We start from the raw sequence: 19,501 nt of genomic DNA, 5'->3' as shown, positions 1-19,501 counted from the left end.
TTAAGTGATTCATTGCAGTTGTTAAGTTAGTAACACAGTTGTTAAGTGAATCTGGCTTCTCCATTGACTTTGCTTGTCAGAAGGTCACAAAAAGTGACCACATGACCCTGGGATGTCTATCTTTCTGTCTGTGTCTGTGTCTGTGTGTCTGTGTCTGTGTCTGTGTCTGTGTCTGTCCATCTATCTATCTATCTATCTATCTATCTATCTATCTATCTATCTATCTATCTATCTATCTATCATCTACCTACCTACCTACCTTGGAAAGAATTGTAGACTATTGAAACTCTCAGAGTTGAATTGGTAACAAAATAAAAGATCCCCCATTAATATTCCTTAACAGTAATGTAGTTTTAGCTGGAACTATTAAAATATGCAGGGCATTTTTTGGAATTGCCCACATTTTATTTATTTATTTCTTCCCTGGTCATCCATTCTTGGCAGTTTACAAGAAGATTAAAGACATCAGCAGAAACATATGCAAAGGGAACTGTTCCCTAATTATTTCAGCTTGTTCCTACAATCTGATTTCACCTAGGATAACGGGAGTGTCAATTTTATCTACAGTTTTGATTACCGCTTTGAGGATGTTTTATTTCTAAAACCAGTTCTGGTTTGATAGGTCATTCTTTATTTTATTCCTGATTTTATTATCTTCTGCCTTTCGGATAGGAAAGGACTGTTCTAGTTGCTAATGTTCAGCAGACTAGAGAAATTCTCAGGCTCCTCAGAATACAAAAATTGTATTATTGAGTCTGTCATCTGCACCTGTATAACTGTCTGATTTGGTTCTGGACCCAACAAGACAGACACAGACTTCAGAGGATAATTAGAACTGCAGAAAAAATAATTACTACCAACCTGCCTTCCATTGAGGACCTGTATCCTGCACGAGTCAAAAAGAGGGCTGTGAAAATATTTACAGACCCCTCATATCCTGGATATAAACTGTTTCAACTCCTACCCTCAAAACGAAGCTATAGAGTACTGCACACCAGAACATCTAGACACAAGAACAGTTTTTTCCCAAACGCCATCACTCTGCTAAACAAATAATTCCCTCAACACTGTCAAACTAGTTACTAAGTCTGCATTACTATTATTCTTCTCTTCCTTACTAGTATCTATCTCTTCTCACTTATGACTGTATGACTGTAACCTTGTTGCTGGTATCCTTAAGATTTATATTGACTGTTTCCCTATGACTATCATTAAGTGTTGTACCTTATGATTCTTGATGAATGTATCTTTTCTTTTATGTACTCTGAGAGCGTATGCACCACGACAAATTCCTTGTGTGTCCAATCACACTTGGCCAATAAAGAATTCTATTCTATTCTATTCTAAAAAACATTTTGCAAAATAACCAAATGACAATGTGAAGCAAACAAGTTTACAGTTACAGTTGGATTCTGGACCTGCATTTCTGTGCTGCATTGTAACGCATAAATGTACAGGTATCCATGTTATTTACAGCAGGTGGTTTTACTTCTTTCTTGTGAATTTATTTAGCAATTCCATTATACGAGGCATCAATGCTTACTCATTTTGACACCAGTTTTGGGCAGAAGATTTTTTTAGCTGAAAGAATAAACGTTTTCCCACTTTTTAGCTCAGTAAATAATCACTATGAATGTTTGCCATTGCCTTCATGGTTTCCTTTAGTTTCCAAACATTGTCTTCCTGGAAGCCAAAAGAAAGCACTCATTTTGGTGGTTCTGCTGCATGTTGTTTTTTTTGGCTTGCCACCTTGTGCTCTCACTTGACTGGAGCAAGTGTGTGATTGTGTGTAACCTTTTGTGCTGTGGTTCTATTTGTAAATTAAATATATCAAGAGTCACATCCCATCCACATTAAAACTGCAAGTTCATCTAATCTCAATTTGGGGAAAGATTTCAGCTCAGCTGACAGGGTTGTATGTTGAGCTTTGCTCTCAAAGTTCTGCTAAAATAGCTTTTCACAAGTACCACTCTGGAGATCCAGATTTATTACACTTTGCCCCTTATCTACATATTTATGAAGCCGTCTGTTCGCCACTACCATCTCCATGCTGCTTATGCATACCTAATGCTATTTTTGTGGAGAAGCCATGTTTAATAAAGTAGTCTATTTCACTCCAACATAATGATTTCTAGTAGCAATGATGGAGGAATGGCAATCTAGTTGAAGGGAAGGCTAAATGGGTCTGTAACAACCTAAGAGAGGGATTTCTATATCCTTGGGGGAAAGTATGTAGCAGTCTATTCATAATTTAAATAAAAAATAAAAACGTTAATACAGTATCTGTTCCTCCCATTCCCGCTCCTTCTCCCTCTGCCCACTTTCCAGCACCAGTGAACATCCAATAGAAATATGTACAGTCACTTGTTTTCCAGAGAGGAAACAAGATACTCTCGCATTTGCTGCTACATTTATTGTCAAGTAAGCTGTGTGATTCCCAACCGAAGTAATAGTTATCCAAAGCGAACTGTTGTAAAACCAATCCAAGCTTTAAAATGATCAGGTGGTACCACTGAGGCTGAAGAATAGTCCTGACAAATGTGACTGTGCGGTAGTATTTCACTGACATTTTTGTGCATGTCTGTGTGTGGGCAGTACTAAGCATCATTTTCCAAATGTCTTCATTCAGGGCCAAAGCTAAATGAATGATTTATTCATTTCCAAGAATATAAGAGATGTGGTGGCTCAATGGCTTAATGACACGGGAGATGGTTTCTGCTTTAGTGGTTTGAGTTCTGGCACATGTGTTTGAGGTGAGCTTCTGAACAAGCTGGTGCTCAGTGCAGGCAGCCAGATTCCTGTTCTCTGAACCTTCCCAGTTGCAGCATCTGTTTGTGAGGCAGCTCTGGGGAGGGAGGAGGCCTTGGATTAGTGGTGGGTTGCCCCTGGTTCGGACCGGTTCGCAAGAACCGAGAGTAAAACTGGCAGGAGGTCCCGCCCACTGCCCCGGATGTCATCATCGGTGATCTGCGCATGCATATGATCCCATTGTGAACCAGTAGTAAAGGTAAGTTGAACGCATCCCTGCCTTGGATGATGTGCAGGAAGAGCCACTTATCTTTCTTTCTGATGTGAAACCAGCTTGTGGCACACTACAGGATGCATGTGATCATTTTTTTAAAAAAATTTGATTTATATGCCGCCCTTCTCCGGAGACTCAGGGCGGCTTACAATGCGTTAAGCAATAGCCTTCATACTTTTGTATATTTATACAAAGTCAGCTTATTGCCCCCACAAACTGGGTCCTCAATTTACCTACCTTAGAAAGGATGGAAGGCTGAGTCAACCTTGAGCCTGGTGAGATTCGAACTTACAGTAATTGCAGACAGCTGGTGTTAATCACAATGCTATCAGTCTGCTGAGCCACCAGGCCCTTTTTCCTACAACAAAGGTAATACTTTGGCAGCTAAACTACTACTCTGTAATTGCACTGTAGTCTCCTGTAGCTACTGTAACAGCACCATACACTAATAATAATAATTCCAGGAAGATATTGTTCTAGCAAGGAAATATTTTTCAGATAGTTGAATTTTTTATTTTTATTTTTATGAATAAACATTTCTGTTTCAGTGGAGTACAAGATAAACAGTGATGGGCTTAGATTGATCTGGACTTGTGGTATGATGCTTCCTTAATACACATATAAGTGGCAATATGGGTTAGTTTGCTAACTTTAAATTTTGGCAAGACTTCCTTGTTGTATCTGGGGACTTTCCTGTTCATTCTGCTGATGGACTATGGGAGCCCATCCCAAAGTTTGATTTTAGCAGTTGTGGTATATAAGTGGAATGTTTTCATCAATTCCCTGAGCTATTTCCAAGCATGGATTTGCCTCTGTTTTGTGGAAAGGGCAAATATAAGAAGCAGTAAAAGAAAATATGTGGCAGCTGTTATGAAATCATAAACCTAGCCCAAGAAAACAGAATGAGAAAGCAACTCAAGACTACCCTGCCTTCACTCTCTTTGATATAAGAGGGAGGGAAGGACAACTCCCATCAATATTATCACCATATGTTGCAATATTATGACCATATCAGCAGAGTTCTAGTATCTATGTTTCCTGACAATGTCCACCTTGAAGGGCTAATAGAAACTCAAAAATAGGATTAAACTCATTGCTAAACACCAAGGAAAGCTAAGCTGAAAAGAGCCAACATGAGACCGCAACTACGGTACCTAATTGGATAGAGATAGTTAGGATGTCCAGATTCAAAGATGCAGTCACTGAGGGACCTGGCAGTTTATCTGTTCAGGTTAGGTTTTGTCTTGATGTTGAATCCCAGTTCATGATCTGTATTAAAGAGGGGCCCTATCTGTGACCTCACTGGAAAGACAGTACTATTGAGTTTAACCCCTAATCCAGGAGACGCAACAAGCTCTGCATTTTGTTTATAGAAATGGTGCATGCATATGCTCTAGCACCATGATGGCGAACCTATGGCACGCGTGCCACAGATGGCACACGTAGCCATATCAGTGGACACGCGGGCCTTCTGGGCCTACCAGAAGCAGGGAAACAGACTGTTTCCTGCCTCCGGAGGGCCTGGGATGGGGTGGAGAAGACCCGTTTTTCTTTCTCACCTGACTCCAGATCCTCTCTATGCACCTGGGGAGGGCAAAAGCAGCCTTCCCCACCCCCTCGGAGGCCCTCTGGAGGCCAGAAAAGCCCGTTTCCCAACTTCTGGTTGGACAGGAAGTGGCGCATAGAATTATGGGTGTGGGCATGTGCACGTGCGAACCTCCCCCACGCCCCCTCCTTCCACGCGATGGCAAAAAGGTTAGCCATCACTGCTCTAGCAGATCTTGAGTTCAGACCTACCATATCCAGGGCCTGCACATTGGTTTGTTTATAACGCTTCATAATACAGGGGCAGATATTCCCTGGGGAAGGCCCGAAGACTAGCTCAGCATTCCAGGAAGTAATATGGTGCTTTAAAATGGGGCTGCCCAAAAATATTAGCAATAGAACTTAGATTTATATACCATTTCATAATGCTCTTACTGCCCTCTCTAAGCAGTTTATAAAGTCAGCGTATTGCCCCCAACAATTTGGGTTCTTATTTTACCGACTTCAGAAAGATGGAAGGCTGAGTTAACCTAGAGCCAGTCAGAATCGAACTGCTAGCAGTGAGCAGTGAGTTAACCTGCAATACTGCATTCTAACCACTGTGTCACCACAGTTTATTGAACTGTTGTCTTGCCACTTTCTTTATCACCAGGCTGTATAGCTTTAAGTACAAAGCTATATAGCCCATTTGGACAGTGCCAGATCAGGGAAATCTACTTTGCCTTGATAGACCATTCACTAGGTGGAAAATTTTAGATTTTGGGAGAGATTAGACTTGCCATAAAATACTACTTTAAGTGGACCTTTATTTTCCTAGAGAAAGTATTTTTATGTTTCTTTATGTGTATGCACTCACGTGAGAACAAGCAAGTGCATGAGAGAGTATGTTGACTCAAGGGACAAATAAAAATAGGGTTAAACTTGCATAAGTTAAAAAAAAAACCTATATGAGGTTAGGCAGAAGCATGTAAAGACAGATTGTTTGTATCTGGTGATTTTCATTTTGGCAGACAAAACAGATCATTTCATTTATTGATTTATTGTGTTCTATAAACTCTACATCAGATCTAAATTAGGACTTCTAACATGCAATTTTCTTCTCCATTGCTTTTGATTGTCTCTGTGAAAGTCTGTTTAAATCAGACAAGGTTCCTCCCCCCCCTCCTCCTTTACTGCTCTGGATTGGCTTTGTGGGTTTATAGCATTATTATGAAAATATTTTTTAATTTTTTTTTTGAAAAAAGCAAATATAAAGCTTAAGAAAAATCAAGTGCCATTACAAAGGTTCTGGTTGGACTTTCAGGCTCTTTGTCCTCCATTTCTTTCATGTAGCAATATAAAGTCTTAATTTCTGGAGAGTTACATGACTCTAGGTGGATGTTACATAACACTTGTCTAGCCTACAATTCATTGTAATTTGTCATAAAAATAGCTTCTGTAGAAATCTATGGAGATTCTCAGTCATCCAGGTCATGGCTGTCCAAAGGTGTTTTTTCAAGAGGCAACTGGACTTTCTGGTTTTTCTTTGAAGACATTTCACTTCTTATTCAAGAAGCTTCTTGGATGAGAAGTGAAACATCTTCAAAGAAAAACCAGAAAGTCCAGTTGCCTCTTGAAAAAGCACCTTTGCAACAGCTTCAGTAGAGGTGTAGAAAGGTATTCTTTTTATCCGTATATATTCTGAAAAAATATCATTGGCACAAAGCCAGAAGGGTGACCTTGGATCAGTCACACACTATCAGCTCTAGAAAAGAGGCAATGGCGGACCATTTCCAAAAGACTTTGCCAAAAAATCTGCAGGGGCTAGTCCAAAACAATGGCGCCAAGAGTCAACACTGACACAAGGGCGCATGCATTCACACACACTGAAGACCTGGATGGGAGGAGAGGAAACTAGTTGTGTCTTTCTTTTTTTCTTTTTGCATGGCATGTGAGTGAATACATTTTTATTCTTTCAGGAGATTCGACAGTTCAGGGAGTAAGACGTGGTATTCTCTGATGGTTCTCAGCATTTCTAGCTGGGTAGAATTGATACTGATAAAAAAATTCTGCTGCAAATTTTGGATTTTGTGAGGGATTAGGGGGTGGAAATAGAGTGAAAAGCATGCTTGGTGGAAGTCCCCTTTAGTTGCAATATTGCTGTGTATCTGTAAAAGTTAACCTGGGGCCAATTTCTTTAGTAAAGTCTAGACCAGAGGTGGGGAACTACTAGTGCCCCTTTATAATTTGTGGACTTCAACTCCCAGAATTCCTGAGCCAACCATGCTGCCTCAAGAATTTTGGGAGTTGAAGTTCATAGGTCATAAAAGGGTCATAGATCTCCACCCCCGGATCTAGATGATTATAGCCTACAGAATCTGAATGGTAGAGCCAAATTGGACTCAGCTGCAGATGAACTAGAGCTATAGTTGGACATGGCATTTGTACTCATCTGGAACTCATTCATACTCTCGCAATAAGGGGTAATGGCAACAGAAGTTAAGAGCAAGGAAAGAAAAACCTGTAGCAGGTCATTCCAATTTGCAGACAGAGACCATCTTTGTCAAACTGTAGTGGGTTCAAACTTATTTTCTCCATCTCGGATATATGAAAACCTGTTTCGCATTATCCTGCTTTAACTTATGATACGATCTTGGCTTTGGATGCACATATATAAATTACATATTTGCTTCCCAATTCTGTCTCAGTAAATTGCTAAATGTGCCCGTTGTTTACAAAGACATATGTCTTGTAGCATTTATAGAAAAAAAAAACAGATGGATTTAATCATATCAGCTTTATCACTATTACTTATTGACACTTGTGGCAGTATGGTGGAAATATATTTACAGAAATTTCATCTAGAAGGATGTGGGGATTATGACAAGCATATAGTTTTTAACTAGACACATTATCTCTGTTTTGAGTAATTCCTGGAGGTCCTCACACACTGTGCCAGATTGACATTTATAAAAGGGGGAAATGTGTCTTTGAACATGTAGATTATACATGTTTTAATAGGTCCCTTAGTAGCAGCTAAATTGTATCCCAGTATATATGAAAATAATTATATTGATAAGAGTAATTGCAAATTAATGATACTTTCCAACTAAAATACACATTGGGAATGAGACTATAGAAAACTTGATGACTCCTCACTGTCCCTTTTCTAAATTCTGGAAGAAATAAATTCTGGGACAAATTACATCTTAATTGTGCACATTGTGCATAATGTGCATGGCAATTTAAAATGCAATTTGTTTTTGTCGTCTTCTTCATCTTCCTCATATTTGTCTAATTATTAATTAGAGAAATTAATCAACTCTCAGCAGACTTGAACAGTGGGGCTTATCTAACAAAATGAAATTCAATGTAGGGCAGGTCTGTCAAACTGGTGGCCCGCGGGCCAGATGCATCACGCGCAGGCCACACCTAGCCCAGCTCCGCAAAGGCAAAAAACATTGCGATATGTCACGGTACGTCATGTGACGCGATCATGTTTGACACCCGTAATGTAGAGAAAAGCAAGGTTTTACACTTAAGCAAGAAAAACCAAATGTACAAGTACAGATTAGGTGAAACTTGGCTCAATAGCAGTAACTGTGAGAGGGATCTTGGAATCCTAGTAGACAATCATTTACATATGAGCCAGCAATGTGTTACAACAGTCAAAAAAGCCAATGTAATCCTAGGCTGCATTAACAGATGGGTAGAATTAAGATCATGTGAATTGTTAGTACTGCTTTATAAGGACTTGGTAAAACCACACTTGGAATACTGTATCCAGTTTTGGTCACCACAATATGAAAAACAAGTTGAAACTCTAGAAAAAGTGCAGAAAAGAGCAACAAAGATGATTAGGGGGATGGCGTTAAAACATATGAAGAATGATTGCAAGAATTGGGTATGCCTAGCCTAGTAAAAAGAAGGACTAAGGGTGCCATTAAAGCAGTCTTCCAATATTTGAGGGGCTGCCACAAAGAAGAGGAAGTCAACTTATTTTCCAAAGCAGGTAGGTAAAACAAGAACCAATGGATGGAAACTAACCAAGGAGAGAAGTAACCTAGAACTAAAGAGAAATTTCCTAACAGAGCAATAAACCAGTGGAGCAGCTTGCCTTCAAAAGTTGTGGTGCTCCATCACTGGCGGCTTTTAAGTAGAGACTGGACAGCCATTTGTTTGAAATGGTATAAAGTCTCCTGTTTGAGCAGAGGGTTGGCCTAGAGGCCTCTGAGGCCTCCCTTCCAACTCTGATGTTCTATGTTCTATATCAGGGAAAGAATGCCAAGCACAGATTTCTGGGACCTGAAAGAGCTCAAAGTTGTGGTATAACAGAATAGATTTGATATGTTTTTTTCATGACCAACATCTGTTGTGTCTTCCAGCTGAAATCTCGTGTTCTAATGACTCCTTTAGCAATCTCCCCACCAAGAAGCACCCCAGAACCTGACATTAGTTCAATCCCCCAGGATGCGGCTACAATTCCCAACTCGGCAGCACCGCAAGCCCTCACAGGTATGTTGAATCAAACCCGCCAAAATGAAAGCCTGGTTTTACATCCAATATTTTTTAAGAAAGCTTTCTTCCCTGTCCTTCTGAGAGCCCCAAGACAGCTTATCAATTAATTTGCCAGCTGTCTTTCCAAACTGATGTTTTCCTCTATTTTTGTTTTCAGTATTATTTGCTCCTTTGGTTGTACATAATAGAAAAAAAGATGCGCAGAAGCAACTTGTGTACTGACTGATTTAAGAGACCCTGTGCCACAGGCTGAAAGTAAAATATGGGTGCTTTTGCATGAATAGATTCATCATCAGAACTTAGAAAAGCCATCTGTGCCCCTCATTTGTGCTTACAATGGGTTCTCCTGCTTTGTTTACATCTTCCGCTTTGTTATGTAGGCTTTTAGTGGCTTACAGAGCTATGTGATGCTATTATTGCCATTATCCCGGTATTTATCCAGAATAAAATGCTTTGAGACTTTTTATTGTTCAGTCTGAGTAGCTGTTTAACACTTCAAGTGCTACATTTTTATTATGGTTATAATAATTGTCTATTATCCACAGCATTGCACATCTATCTTCTTTGCTATGTAATAATTTCTTTGTCACCTCTCTAATTTCTGTCACAGGATGTTGATATATGTTCTGAATGATGACAACTCTAATACTTTTGTGGCCAGCAATAATAATGTGTCTTATTTTATTATGACTGAGACCAGGTCTGTTAAGACATAGTCATAAATAGACCTGCATACAGTAGAATATCCTTCTTAAAAGAAAAAAGTTCTGGTATATCAAATGTTAGCACTGTTGTTCTAGAAAAGACCAATATTGATACTACAAACTACTGTATTAATCTGTGCAACTACATAATAGATTGGATTAAGGTAATTTTGTATTTTATAGTAATAATAAATTGCATTGAAAATTTAAACCCAAGTTGTATGGAATATAAGATACAATGGAAGACTCAGTAAAAATCTTTATGCTGACCTCTGGAATAATTAGAGAAACATGGATGAAGAAAGAGTAACAATTCCTTTTCTTCCTCAGAAACTGTAACTTTTTTTAAAAAAATTCATTTTATCAAATTTTAACCATTTTTATTTCTTGCTTTCTTTCACATTTTATACTCATGATTTTCTTCATTATATAGAACCAGGGCTTTCAGCTCATTCTATATGCCTAAATTTCTGGATTTAATTGGAAATCCTTCAGAAGTGTAGACTATTCTCTGGAAACAAATCAACAAATATATTCCTGTATGTCTATTGAGATTCTCAGTCATCCAGGTCATGGTTGTGTCCCAAAGGTGCTTTCTCAGGAGGCAAGTGGACTTTCTGGTTTTTCTTTGAAGACATTTCACTTCGCATCCAAGAAGCTTCAGCTCAGAGCTGGAGAAGCTTCTTGGATGAGAAGTAAAATGTCTTCAAAGAAAAACCAGAAAGTCCACTTGCCTCTTGAAAAAGCACCTTTGGGACAACCATATTTCTATAGTTATCCAGTGAAGTCTTTCCCAACCTGATGCCGGATATGCAGGGTCTGCAAAGACCTGAATCTCCAGTTTACAAACCCAAATCAGGGACACAGAAAGGAAATGATGTTTTATGAAGTCTTTAGAGATCCTTTTGAATAATGACAAGGAATTTTTCCCTCCCTGCAGTCTGCCTTTATGTCAACAAGCAAGCGAATGTGGGGCCATACCTTGAGCGAAAGAGAATACAGCAACTCCCAGATCATTTTGGACCTGAACGACCTTCCATGGTGCTACAGCAGGCAGTTCAAGCATGCATTGATTGTGCCCACCAGCAAAAGACTGTCTTCTCACTTGTCAAGCAGGGCTATGGCGCTGAAATGGTGTCAGGTAAAACTGGAGACAGTGTATTGCAGTAAATGTATTTCTGCTTTCAGGAATGCTAACCAGGGTCATGGACTTTGGATAGTTTTCTCTCCAACGTTCATTAATAAAAATGATTAATAGTAGAGTTGGTAGAGCTTTGTTTGCCTGTAATGATATTCCCCTGCATCCATTCCATATTTGAGAAAGTCTGGGTTGGTTGTAAGTTGCCTAAAGTCACCTCTAGGAGAGATGGGTGGCATATAAATTTAATAAATGAATATGTAGAACAAAGTCCAAAAAACTGTTCACCAATGGAAATTCATCTCCACTTTGAGCTGTCGTGCAGTAAACATATAAACAGAGTCAGTATTTTTTGCATTTCCAATCCACCTGATTTCTTTCTTCAACTTGTTTCTGTGCCCCATGCCTGTGTGTCTGTGACAATGAATAATTATGTAATTCCACATTTATAATGTGCCATTGTTTAAGATAAAGTGTTGAATGTGGCTATATGAAAAAGTACTTTTCTTGTTTGTTCTCTTTCCTGATCTATCTTACAATCCTTGGATTTCTTGATAGTATCCTAGTAGTATTGCACTAATCAGCTCTTACTCTACTCAGTTTATTGACATAAACTAAGGTCAAGCAGGTACAGTCAGCTGCTGTGACAAAGGCAGCCATTTTATCTACCCTCAGCCACAGAAACTCACCGGGTGACTTTGGACCATTCTCTCTCAACCCAACCTACTCCAAGGGTTGTTGTGAAAGAAAATGGGAGTAGGGTATGCTGCGTCTAGTGTTTGGAGCCTCTGACTGAAAATGAAATGAGATATAAATCAAATACATACATGGATACATTACTCTGATGAAAAAATCGTCAGCGAGCACTCAAACTGCTATCCCTCAGATCATATTCTTTTTAAGAGATATTATGTACTTATTATACAATACTGGGATATTAGGATACTGGCTTCTGTTTTTTGAAGTGTTTTAATCTATATTTCATGGTTTTAAAAATTAATCATATTTATAAAAGTTTTGAAATACATGTCTATGGAGATTCTCAGTCATTCAGGTCATGGTTGTCCCAAAGTGCTTTTTCAAAAGGCAACTGGACTTTCTGGTTTTTTCTTTGAAGACATTTCGGTTCTCATCCAAGAAGCTTCTTCAGCTCATTACTGTATTTTGAAATACAGTAATGAATCACAATATTTATATCATCCTTTTCAAAATACAGATGGAAATATGCTTTAAGAAATATTTTTTTTGAAATTATCTTCTCCATTAAATCTGTTTTACTCCACTACAAGACTTGTCATGTTGTGCAATTCTAAGCTTTATCCCACAGTACAACATTTATTTATATTCTGTTTCCATTTTTGTTTCCCCTCTGGACATTTTGATCCTATTTGCACCTGTGCTGAAAGAACAAAAAGCTAAACATACACATACAAAAATTACTTCAGCTGAATCCTGAAAATATGCCAGGTTGTTATATCTAGTAAAATTATTATTATTTTCTTGTATGGCTAAGGCTGAATTGCTATAAACGTGAATGCAGTGGCAGTTCAAAGCTTCTGATTAGATTCAGTTCAATGTAGCAAAGGTGAAATATAACTTCTGTTTTTAAGATCTCTGGCATCTTTTTTATTCCCATCAAAATTGACAGAATTGAGGAACCACTAGTATAAGCTCCAGCCCCCAAAATTCTCCTACCACAACTCTAAAATGGTAGCATTTCAATAACATAAATGAACATGGAAAATGTATAGTTTAGCAACTGTTGATAGTGTAAAAATTGCTATGCTGACAGGACGTCATATTAGGCTGATGTAGGCCATAATTTCATTATGCCAATGATGGGGAAGAGCCATACTCAGTCAAGGGGACATCAGCTTGCTTTGCATGTGAGACTGTAACTACTGTAACAATCTACATTTTTTCTCTCTCTCCATCAGTTTCTGCCTCTTTTGAAGGAAAACAGCACCTCTTGAGTCTCCCAGTTGTGAACAGTATTGGTTACGTTTTGCGATTCCTCAAAAAGCTTTGCCGTAACTTATTATGCGACAATCTTTTCAGCAACCAGCCTTTTCCACAATATAACACTTCTGAAAACCCAGAAGAGTATGAAAATGGACAGATGGAATCAGGTAAGTTTAAGAGCTATAAAAATACGAATCTTCCAAGAGTGACCCAGTTGGTGTAGTAGTAAGGTATCGGGCTAGAAGCAGGGGGACTGTAAATTCTAGTCCTGCCCTAGCCACAAAGCCAACTGGGTGACCTTGGGCCAGTCATTTTCTCTCAGCCCTGGAAGGAGGCAATGGCAGACCATTTCTGAACTAGCTTGCCAAGAAAGGTGTAGGGACTTATCCAGGCAGGGTCTAAGAATCAGGCATGACTGAATGGAAGGAAAAAAGATTCCACTATAAGTTAGTTCCAATTGACTATTTGACTATTACATCATACCAAAATATATAATGCTGCTTTTTGCTCTTCACCAACTAAAATTCTTTTCATACATATTTAAGTTGCATCTCAAATCAGATGTGATATAGGAGAACTCTGACTCAGTCTTAACTTCTAAAATATATATAGGGTTCGACTTTTGGGGGGGGGAACATTTTGATTGCAGCAGCATATGGAAGAGTTTTGGCTGTTCTGATGCATGGTGGTTTCCAGCTCTTAAGTTTCTAAAAAAGGCATTTAGTTCAAAGCTAGGGGAAAGAATAGGTACTGTCATATAATTAAAATTTTCTTTGAGTTGTGTTTCTATAAAGTTTCCTTTGCAATAATAAGGTAGTACTTTGCCATTAGTTTGCATATAGTTCATTTTTCAAGATGGCCCCAGTCCAGAGGTCTCCTAGGAATTTTGGATTTGACCCTGCTTAGTTTTTGAGATGAGCCAATGTTAGCTAGGTGCTGCCTCCTTATTTTGATTTTCTTGCCAGCATTTTTTGTCAATTATAGAATTAATGTCAGTTTCAGGAAAGGAAAGGAAAGAGAATTTAACTGAGGACTCCTTTACCTGTCACAGACAGTGCACTCGTCAAGTGAAAACACCAGAGGTGGGTGGGTGGGGGGTTCATAGAAATTTTTACCCAGCTATCCATTTTTCATTGCAAATTGTGATGAAATATCAACGTGCCTTGGGAACAGAGGGGAGAGAGCCCTGGTAAAGGAGAAAACACAGGGAATTAAGGTAAAGTTTCCTTAAAGATAAGGCAGAAATGTGAGAAGGAGCTATAAAGTAATTCTGTCTTAAGTATACTAGATGTAATTTGAGCTGGAGAACTAGTTGGGAGACTTTCAAGCTCGAGGTCAATATTTTCCTGAGTGGCCTCAGGAAACGAAAACCATTTGGGTTTCTGGGGTCAGCTTTATTGATAACAGAGTAGTGTAGCAAAATCTTGTCCCTGTCTGGTTTGGAATGGCATGAAGACATGTAGGAGAAAGCTGAGGATGAACTGAAGAGTAGTCAGAGTGACAGTGAGAAGAAGTAGCACTAGTGAGGAAGGGCTGTGGGGAACAACAGAAAGAGTTATAAAGATTATGAAAAAGAAATAGAAGGGAATGTTTGTGATGTGTGTATAAGAGAAAAAGTGTTAAATTCTTTTTAAAATAATGTAGGTAATTGGAGTACATGAATTTTGCTGGAGGATGAATTAAGACTATTTTTGAAGTGATTCAAAATAACAAAACCTTTGGAAACAAATTGGGTCATAGGTTCTGCTCTCTTCCATATTTTGTGTGTGTGTGAGAGAGAGAGAGCGGGGGGGGGGGAGAGAGAGAGACATTTTTCTTGAAATTCAATATAACTGTTGGCCTTTCTGTGAAATGTGTTTTTGTTAAAGTAAAAAGAAATCTAATTTCAACAGCATTTGTGTTATTCATGTTAGGCCTTGCTTCTGCCATTTAGACTGTATTTAGACTTCTAGGCAAATATAATTTGAGAGATAGGGCTTATTTTTTCTTTCTATGTCATCTTCAGGTTTGCCAAGTATGGAATCTCTCTTAGAACGTGCTGGCAAAGGAGGCTATGAAATTTAATGTCATTATTTTCTTTTATCCAAACTATAAAATTCATTAAATGCTTTGAGGAATGCATTAAAAACATATTTTAATGGCTCAACATAATCATCCATTGTGTCTTTTACCTGACTTTGAAGTGTTCTTCTGAAGGCAGAAAAACACAACAAACAGAATTTGAGTTCAGTTCCCTGTATGCTACAAATGTGCTGTTTTAGTCTTCCTTTCAGTTAGTCCTGTAGCATTCAATCTTCTTTCCCCCATATAATAATTGCTACACATAGCTTTGGAATGAAGTCAAAATAAATGGTTTTTATGGTTATCAGTATTTCTGGCTTTGGTTCGTCATTTAATTACCTGCACAATTCATTTATTGCCTCATAGATTCTTCTGCCTGGAACATTATCCTTTAAACAATACATAAAATATTAAGGTCAGGCTTAAAGGGGGAATGGGAGATCTGCGCAATCTAGTCAACCACAACAGTATTTAATAGAAAGCTATTTGCCTGTCTAAAGCAGTTTGTGAAGGCTAGATTGTCTCCAGCATTTGAAATGAGATGCAGTGGGATGATTTGAGAGACAGATTTTTCATTCTTTGTGAAAGCTGAGCTCCAGTCAAAAGTGGGGTATGGGTCCTGCTGCCTCTGCCTCCCCTGGACAGGTCTTGAATGACAACAATACAGTCAAGGGACAGGCTATTACAAGAGCAACTGCAAGAGAGTCAAAAAAAAAAAGTCAAGATGGTGTCTGTGACTACATGATTGAACACCCTTATCTTTTTTATACGGAACCAGTGGTGGGATTCAGCTGGTTCGCACAGGTTCAGGCGAATCGATTGTTAAATTACCCATCCACCCACCCCGCTATCAAAGTGGATCCTGGGTGCTGCGCTGCATTGGAGAAACGGGCAATGGAGCTGCCTGCGCAAGGGAAGGAAAAGACCGCTTTTCCTCTTTCTTCTCCCTACTCTTCCTCCTCCCCTTGTGCCGGCTGCTCTGTTGCCTGTTTCTCCATTGCAGCGCAGCAGCCAGAATCCACTTTGATAGCGGGGGTGGGGGGTGTAATTTAACAACTGGTTCACCCAGGGTCAGGTTGGCTGTCGCAGGAGACTCATCCCACTTGTGCGGTGGAGCTGGAGGATGGGGATGGGCCATGCCTTCCACGACAGCCAACCTAACCCTGGGCAAACTGGTTGTTAAATTATTTGAATCCCACCACTGTAAGGAACACACATGCAACACACATATCAAAAGGGTAGGCTTTCAATTCAGCAGGCACAGAGGCCGGCTTCACTCTTTTGAATGCTTTGTGTCCCCCGTCCCCCCTGACACTCCTCTCTTGTGACCACAGCATAAAGTATCATTTTGTAAACATGTTTCAGTGGTGGGTTTCAATTTTTTTTACTACCGGTTCTGTGGGCGTGGCTTGGTGGGCATGGCATGGCTTGATTGACATGGCGTGGTGGGCGTGGCAGGGGAAGGATACTGTAAAATCTCCATTCCCTCCCCAATCCAGGGGAAGGTTACTTGCTTAACGCATTGTAAGCCGCCCTGAGTCTCCGGAGAAGGGCGGCATATAAATTAAAGCAAAAAAAAAAAAAAAAATCCCCATTTCCTCCTGATCAGCTGGGACTTGGGAGGCAGAGAATAGATAGGGGTGGGGCCAGTCAGAATTTTTACTACCGGTTCTCCGAACTACTTAAAATTTCCACTACCGGTTCTCCAGAACTGGTCAGAACCTGCTGAAACCCTCCTCTGACATGTTCCTTATACAAACCAGACACATTAATGTTCTCTGTTGCTTTCAGTTGATGGCAGATATGCTGAGTTCTTCTGATGTTACAGGAGAAGCTTCTTCGGTAGATTTCAGACCAGATTGATCAGTTTTGTTAATACATTTATTTTATTTTATTTATTTATTTGTTTAAATTTCTATACCGCCCTTCTCCAAATAGGACTCAGGGCGGTGCACAGCCTAAGTAAAAACAAAGCATACAAAATTTAAAAAACAGTATTAAAATAATTAGATATTCTGGCCGTAAATTAAAACAACCCAATTTAAAACCAATTTAAAATTTAGCTCAAGCCAGCCCAGCTAGTTGAAATAAATAAGTTTTCAGGGCCCGACGAAAAATCCGGAGGTCTGTTATTATACGTAACTCCGGGGGAAGGTTATTCCAGAGGGTGGGCGCCGTCACAGAGAAGGCTCTCCCCCTGGGGGTCGCCAGCCGACATTGTCTGGCGGATGGCACCCTGAGGAGGCCCACTCTGTGCGAGCGTACTGGCCGGTGGGAGGCTATTGGTGGCAGTAGGCGGTCTCGTAAGTACCCCGGCCCTAAGCCATGGAGCGCTTTAAAGGTGGTCACCAACACCTTGAAGCGCACCCGGAAGACTACCGGGAGCCAGTGCAGCTCGCGCAGGAGAGGTGTCACATGGGAGCGCCTCGTCGCCCCCATAATCCCCCGCGCGGCCGCATTCTGGACCAGCTGGAGCCTCCGGGTGCACCCCAGGGGGAGCCCCATGTAGAGAGCGTTGCAGTAGTCCAGGCGGGAAGTGACTAGTGCCTGAGTGACTGTGCGTAGAGAGTCCCGATCTAGAAAGGGGCACAACTGGCGTATCAGGCGAACCTGATAAAAAGCCCCCCTGGCCACGGCCGTCAAATGGTCTTCTAAAGACAGCCGTGCGTCCAGGAGGACGCCCAAGTTGCGAGCCCTCTCCGTGGGGGCGAGTGATTCGCCCCCAATAGCCAGCGATGGCGTCAGCTGGCTATATCGGGACGCTGGAAGCCACAGCCACTCGGTCTTGGAGGGGTTGAGTCGGAGCCTGTTTCTCCCCATCCAGGCCCGCACGGCCTCCAGGCACTGGGACATCACTTCAAGGGCATCGTTGGGGTGGCCTGGGGTGGAGATGTACAGCTGGGTGTCATCAGCGTACTGATGGAACTCCACCCCGAAGCCACGGATGATCTCACCCAGTGGCTTTACATAAATGTTGAACAGAAGGGGCGAGAGGACCGACCCTTGTGGCACCCCACAAGCAAGGTGCCTCGGGGTCGACCGCTGCCCCCCCGTCAACACAGATTGCGACCGGTCAGAGAGGTAGGAGGAGAACCACCGCAGAACGGTGCCCCCCACCCCCAACCCCGCCAACCGGTGCAACATGATACCATGGTCGATGGTATCAAAAGCTGCTGAGAGGTCTAACAGGACCAGGATAGAGGAGCAACCCCTATCCCGAGCCCTCCAGAGATCATCCACCAACGCGACCAATGCCGTTTCCGTGCTGTGCCCAGGTCAGAAGCCGGACTGGAGCGGGTCTAGATAGACAGTTTCATCCAGGTACCGGGGAAGCTGTTGTGCTACCACACTCTCAACAACCTTCGCAACAAAGCGAAGGTTGGAGACTGGACGATAGTTAGCCAAAACAGCCGGATCCAGAGAGGGCTTCTTGAGGAGGGGCCTCACAACCGCTTCTTTCAAAGCGGCCGGCAGGACCCCCTCACTCAAAGAAGCGTTAACAATCTTCTGGAGCCAGCCTCGTGTCACCTCCCGGGAAGCCAGTACCAACCAGGAGGGACACGGGTCCAATAAACATGTGGTCGCATTCAGCCGTCCCAGGACCCTGTCCATGTCCTCGGGAGCCACAGGATCGAACTCCCCCCAGATAACACTCTCAAGACCTGCCTCAGTCATCCCATCCGGACATACCCAGTCAGAGGCCAGCCCTTCCCGAATCTGAGCGATTTTGTCATACAGATACTGCACAAAGTCCTCAGCTCGGCCCTGCAAGGGGTCATCCCGCGCTTCCAGATGGAGGAGGGAGCGGGTCACCCTAAACAGGGCGGCCGGGCGATTATCTGATGACGCGATAAGAGCGACAAAATAGCTAGATTTTGCCGCTTTTATTGCCACTAGGTAGGTCTTAATATGAGACCTCACCAGTGTTCGGTCGGATTCGGAGTGGCTGGTCCTCCAACTACTCTCCAGGCGTCTTTTCCGGCGCTTCATCTCCCTAAGCTCCTCGGAGAACCAAGGAGCTAGGTGAGTTCGGTGCCGGGTCAGAGGCCGCAAAGGCACGACACGGTCCAAGGCCCCGGCAGCCGCACTATCCCAGGCGGCCACCAGGTCCTCAGCCGAGTCGTGAGTCATAGTCTCAGGAAATGGCCCAAGCTCCATCTGGAACCTATCAGGGTCCATCAGGCGCCTGGGGCGGAACCACCTGGTCGGTCCCGCCTCCCTGCGGCGGGGTGCAGCGGTTGGGTTGCAACATGAGGGTTTTCTTTTTAATCTTGTAATGCATACACACAGTATATCATTTTCACAACGTTTTTTGAACCAGGAGACACTGGACTACTGATCATGCATTCCGAAAAGTAGCTGTGACAGGAAGAATGGTATGAGGATGCAGTGGTTAGAATGCAATATTGCAGGTTAACTCTGCTGACTGCCAGCAGTTCGATTCTGACTGGCTCAAGGTGGACTCAGCCTTCCAAGATTGGTAAAATGAGGACCCAGATTGTTGGGGGCAACATGCTGACTCTGTTAAGCACTTAGAGAGGACTGTAAAGCACTTTGAAGCTGTATATAAGT

General features: G+C 41.5%; 1 protein-coding gene across 3 annotated transcripts in view; it reads left to right on the top strand.

Annotated features, from left to right (window-relative positions):
• The window catches only part of SCML4 (Scm polycomb group protein like 4), a 76,453-nt gene that overhangs the window by 35,189 nt on the left and 21,763 nt on the right, over positions 1-19,501 (top strand). For all 3 annotated transcript variants that reach the window (XM_087882627.1, XM_087882626.1, XM_034409112.3), the window contains exons 3-5: positions 8,932-9,061; positions 10,709-10,909; positions 12,844-13,035. In XM_087882627.1, coding sequence (XP_087738753.1) covers positions 8,932-9,061; positions 10,709-10,909; positions 12,844-13,035 — 523 coding nt within the window. The remainder of the gene's footprint in view (positions 1-8,931; positions 9,062-10,708; positions 10,910-12,843; positions 13,036-19,501) is intronic.

This window comes from Pantherophis guttatus, chromosome 1, assembly GCF_059756535.1.
Source record: "Pantherophis guttatus breed Tessera chromosome 1, ASM5975653v1, whole genome shotgun sequence".
Lineage (NCBI taxonomy): Eukaryota > Metazoa > Chordata > Lepidosauria > Squamata > Colubridae > Pantherophis > Pantherophis guttatus.
Note: the sequence above shows the minus strand (reverse complement) of the source record. Positions and strands in the feature narration are given on the sequence as shown.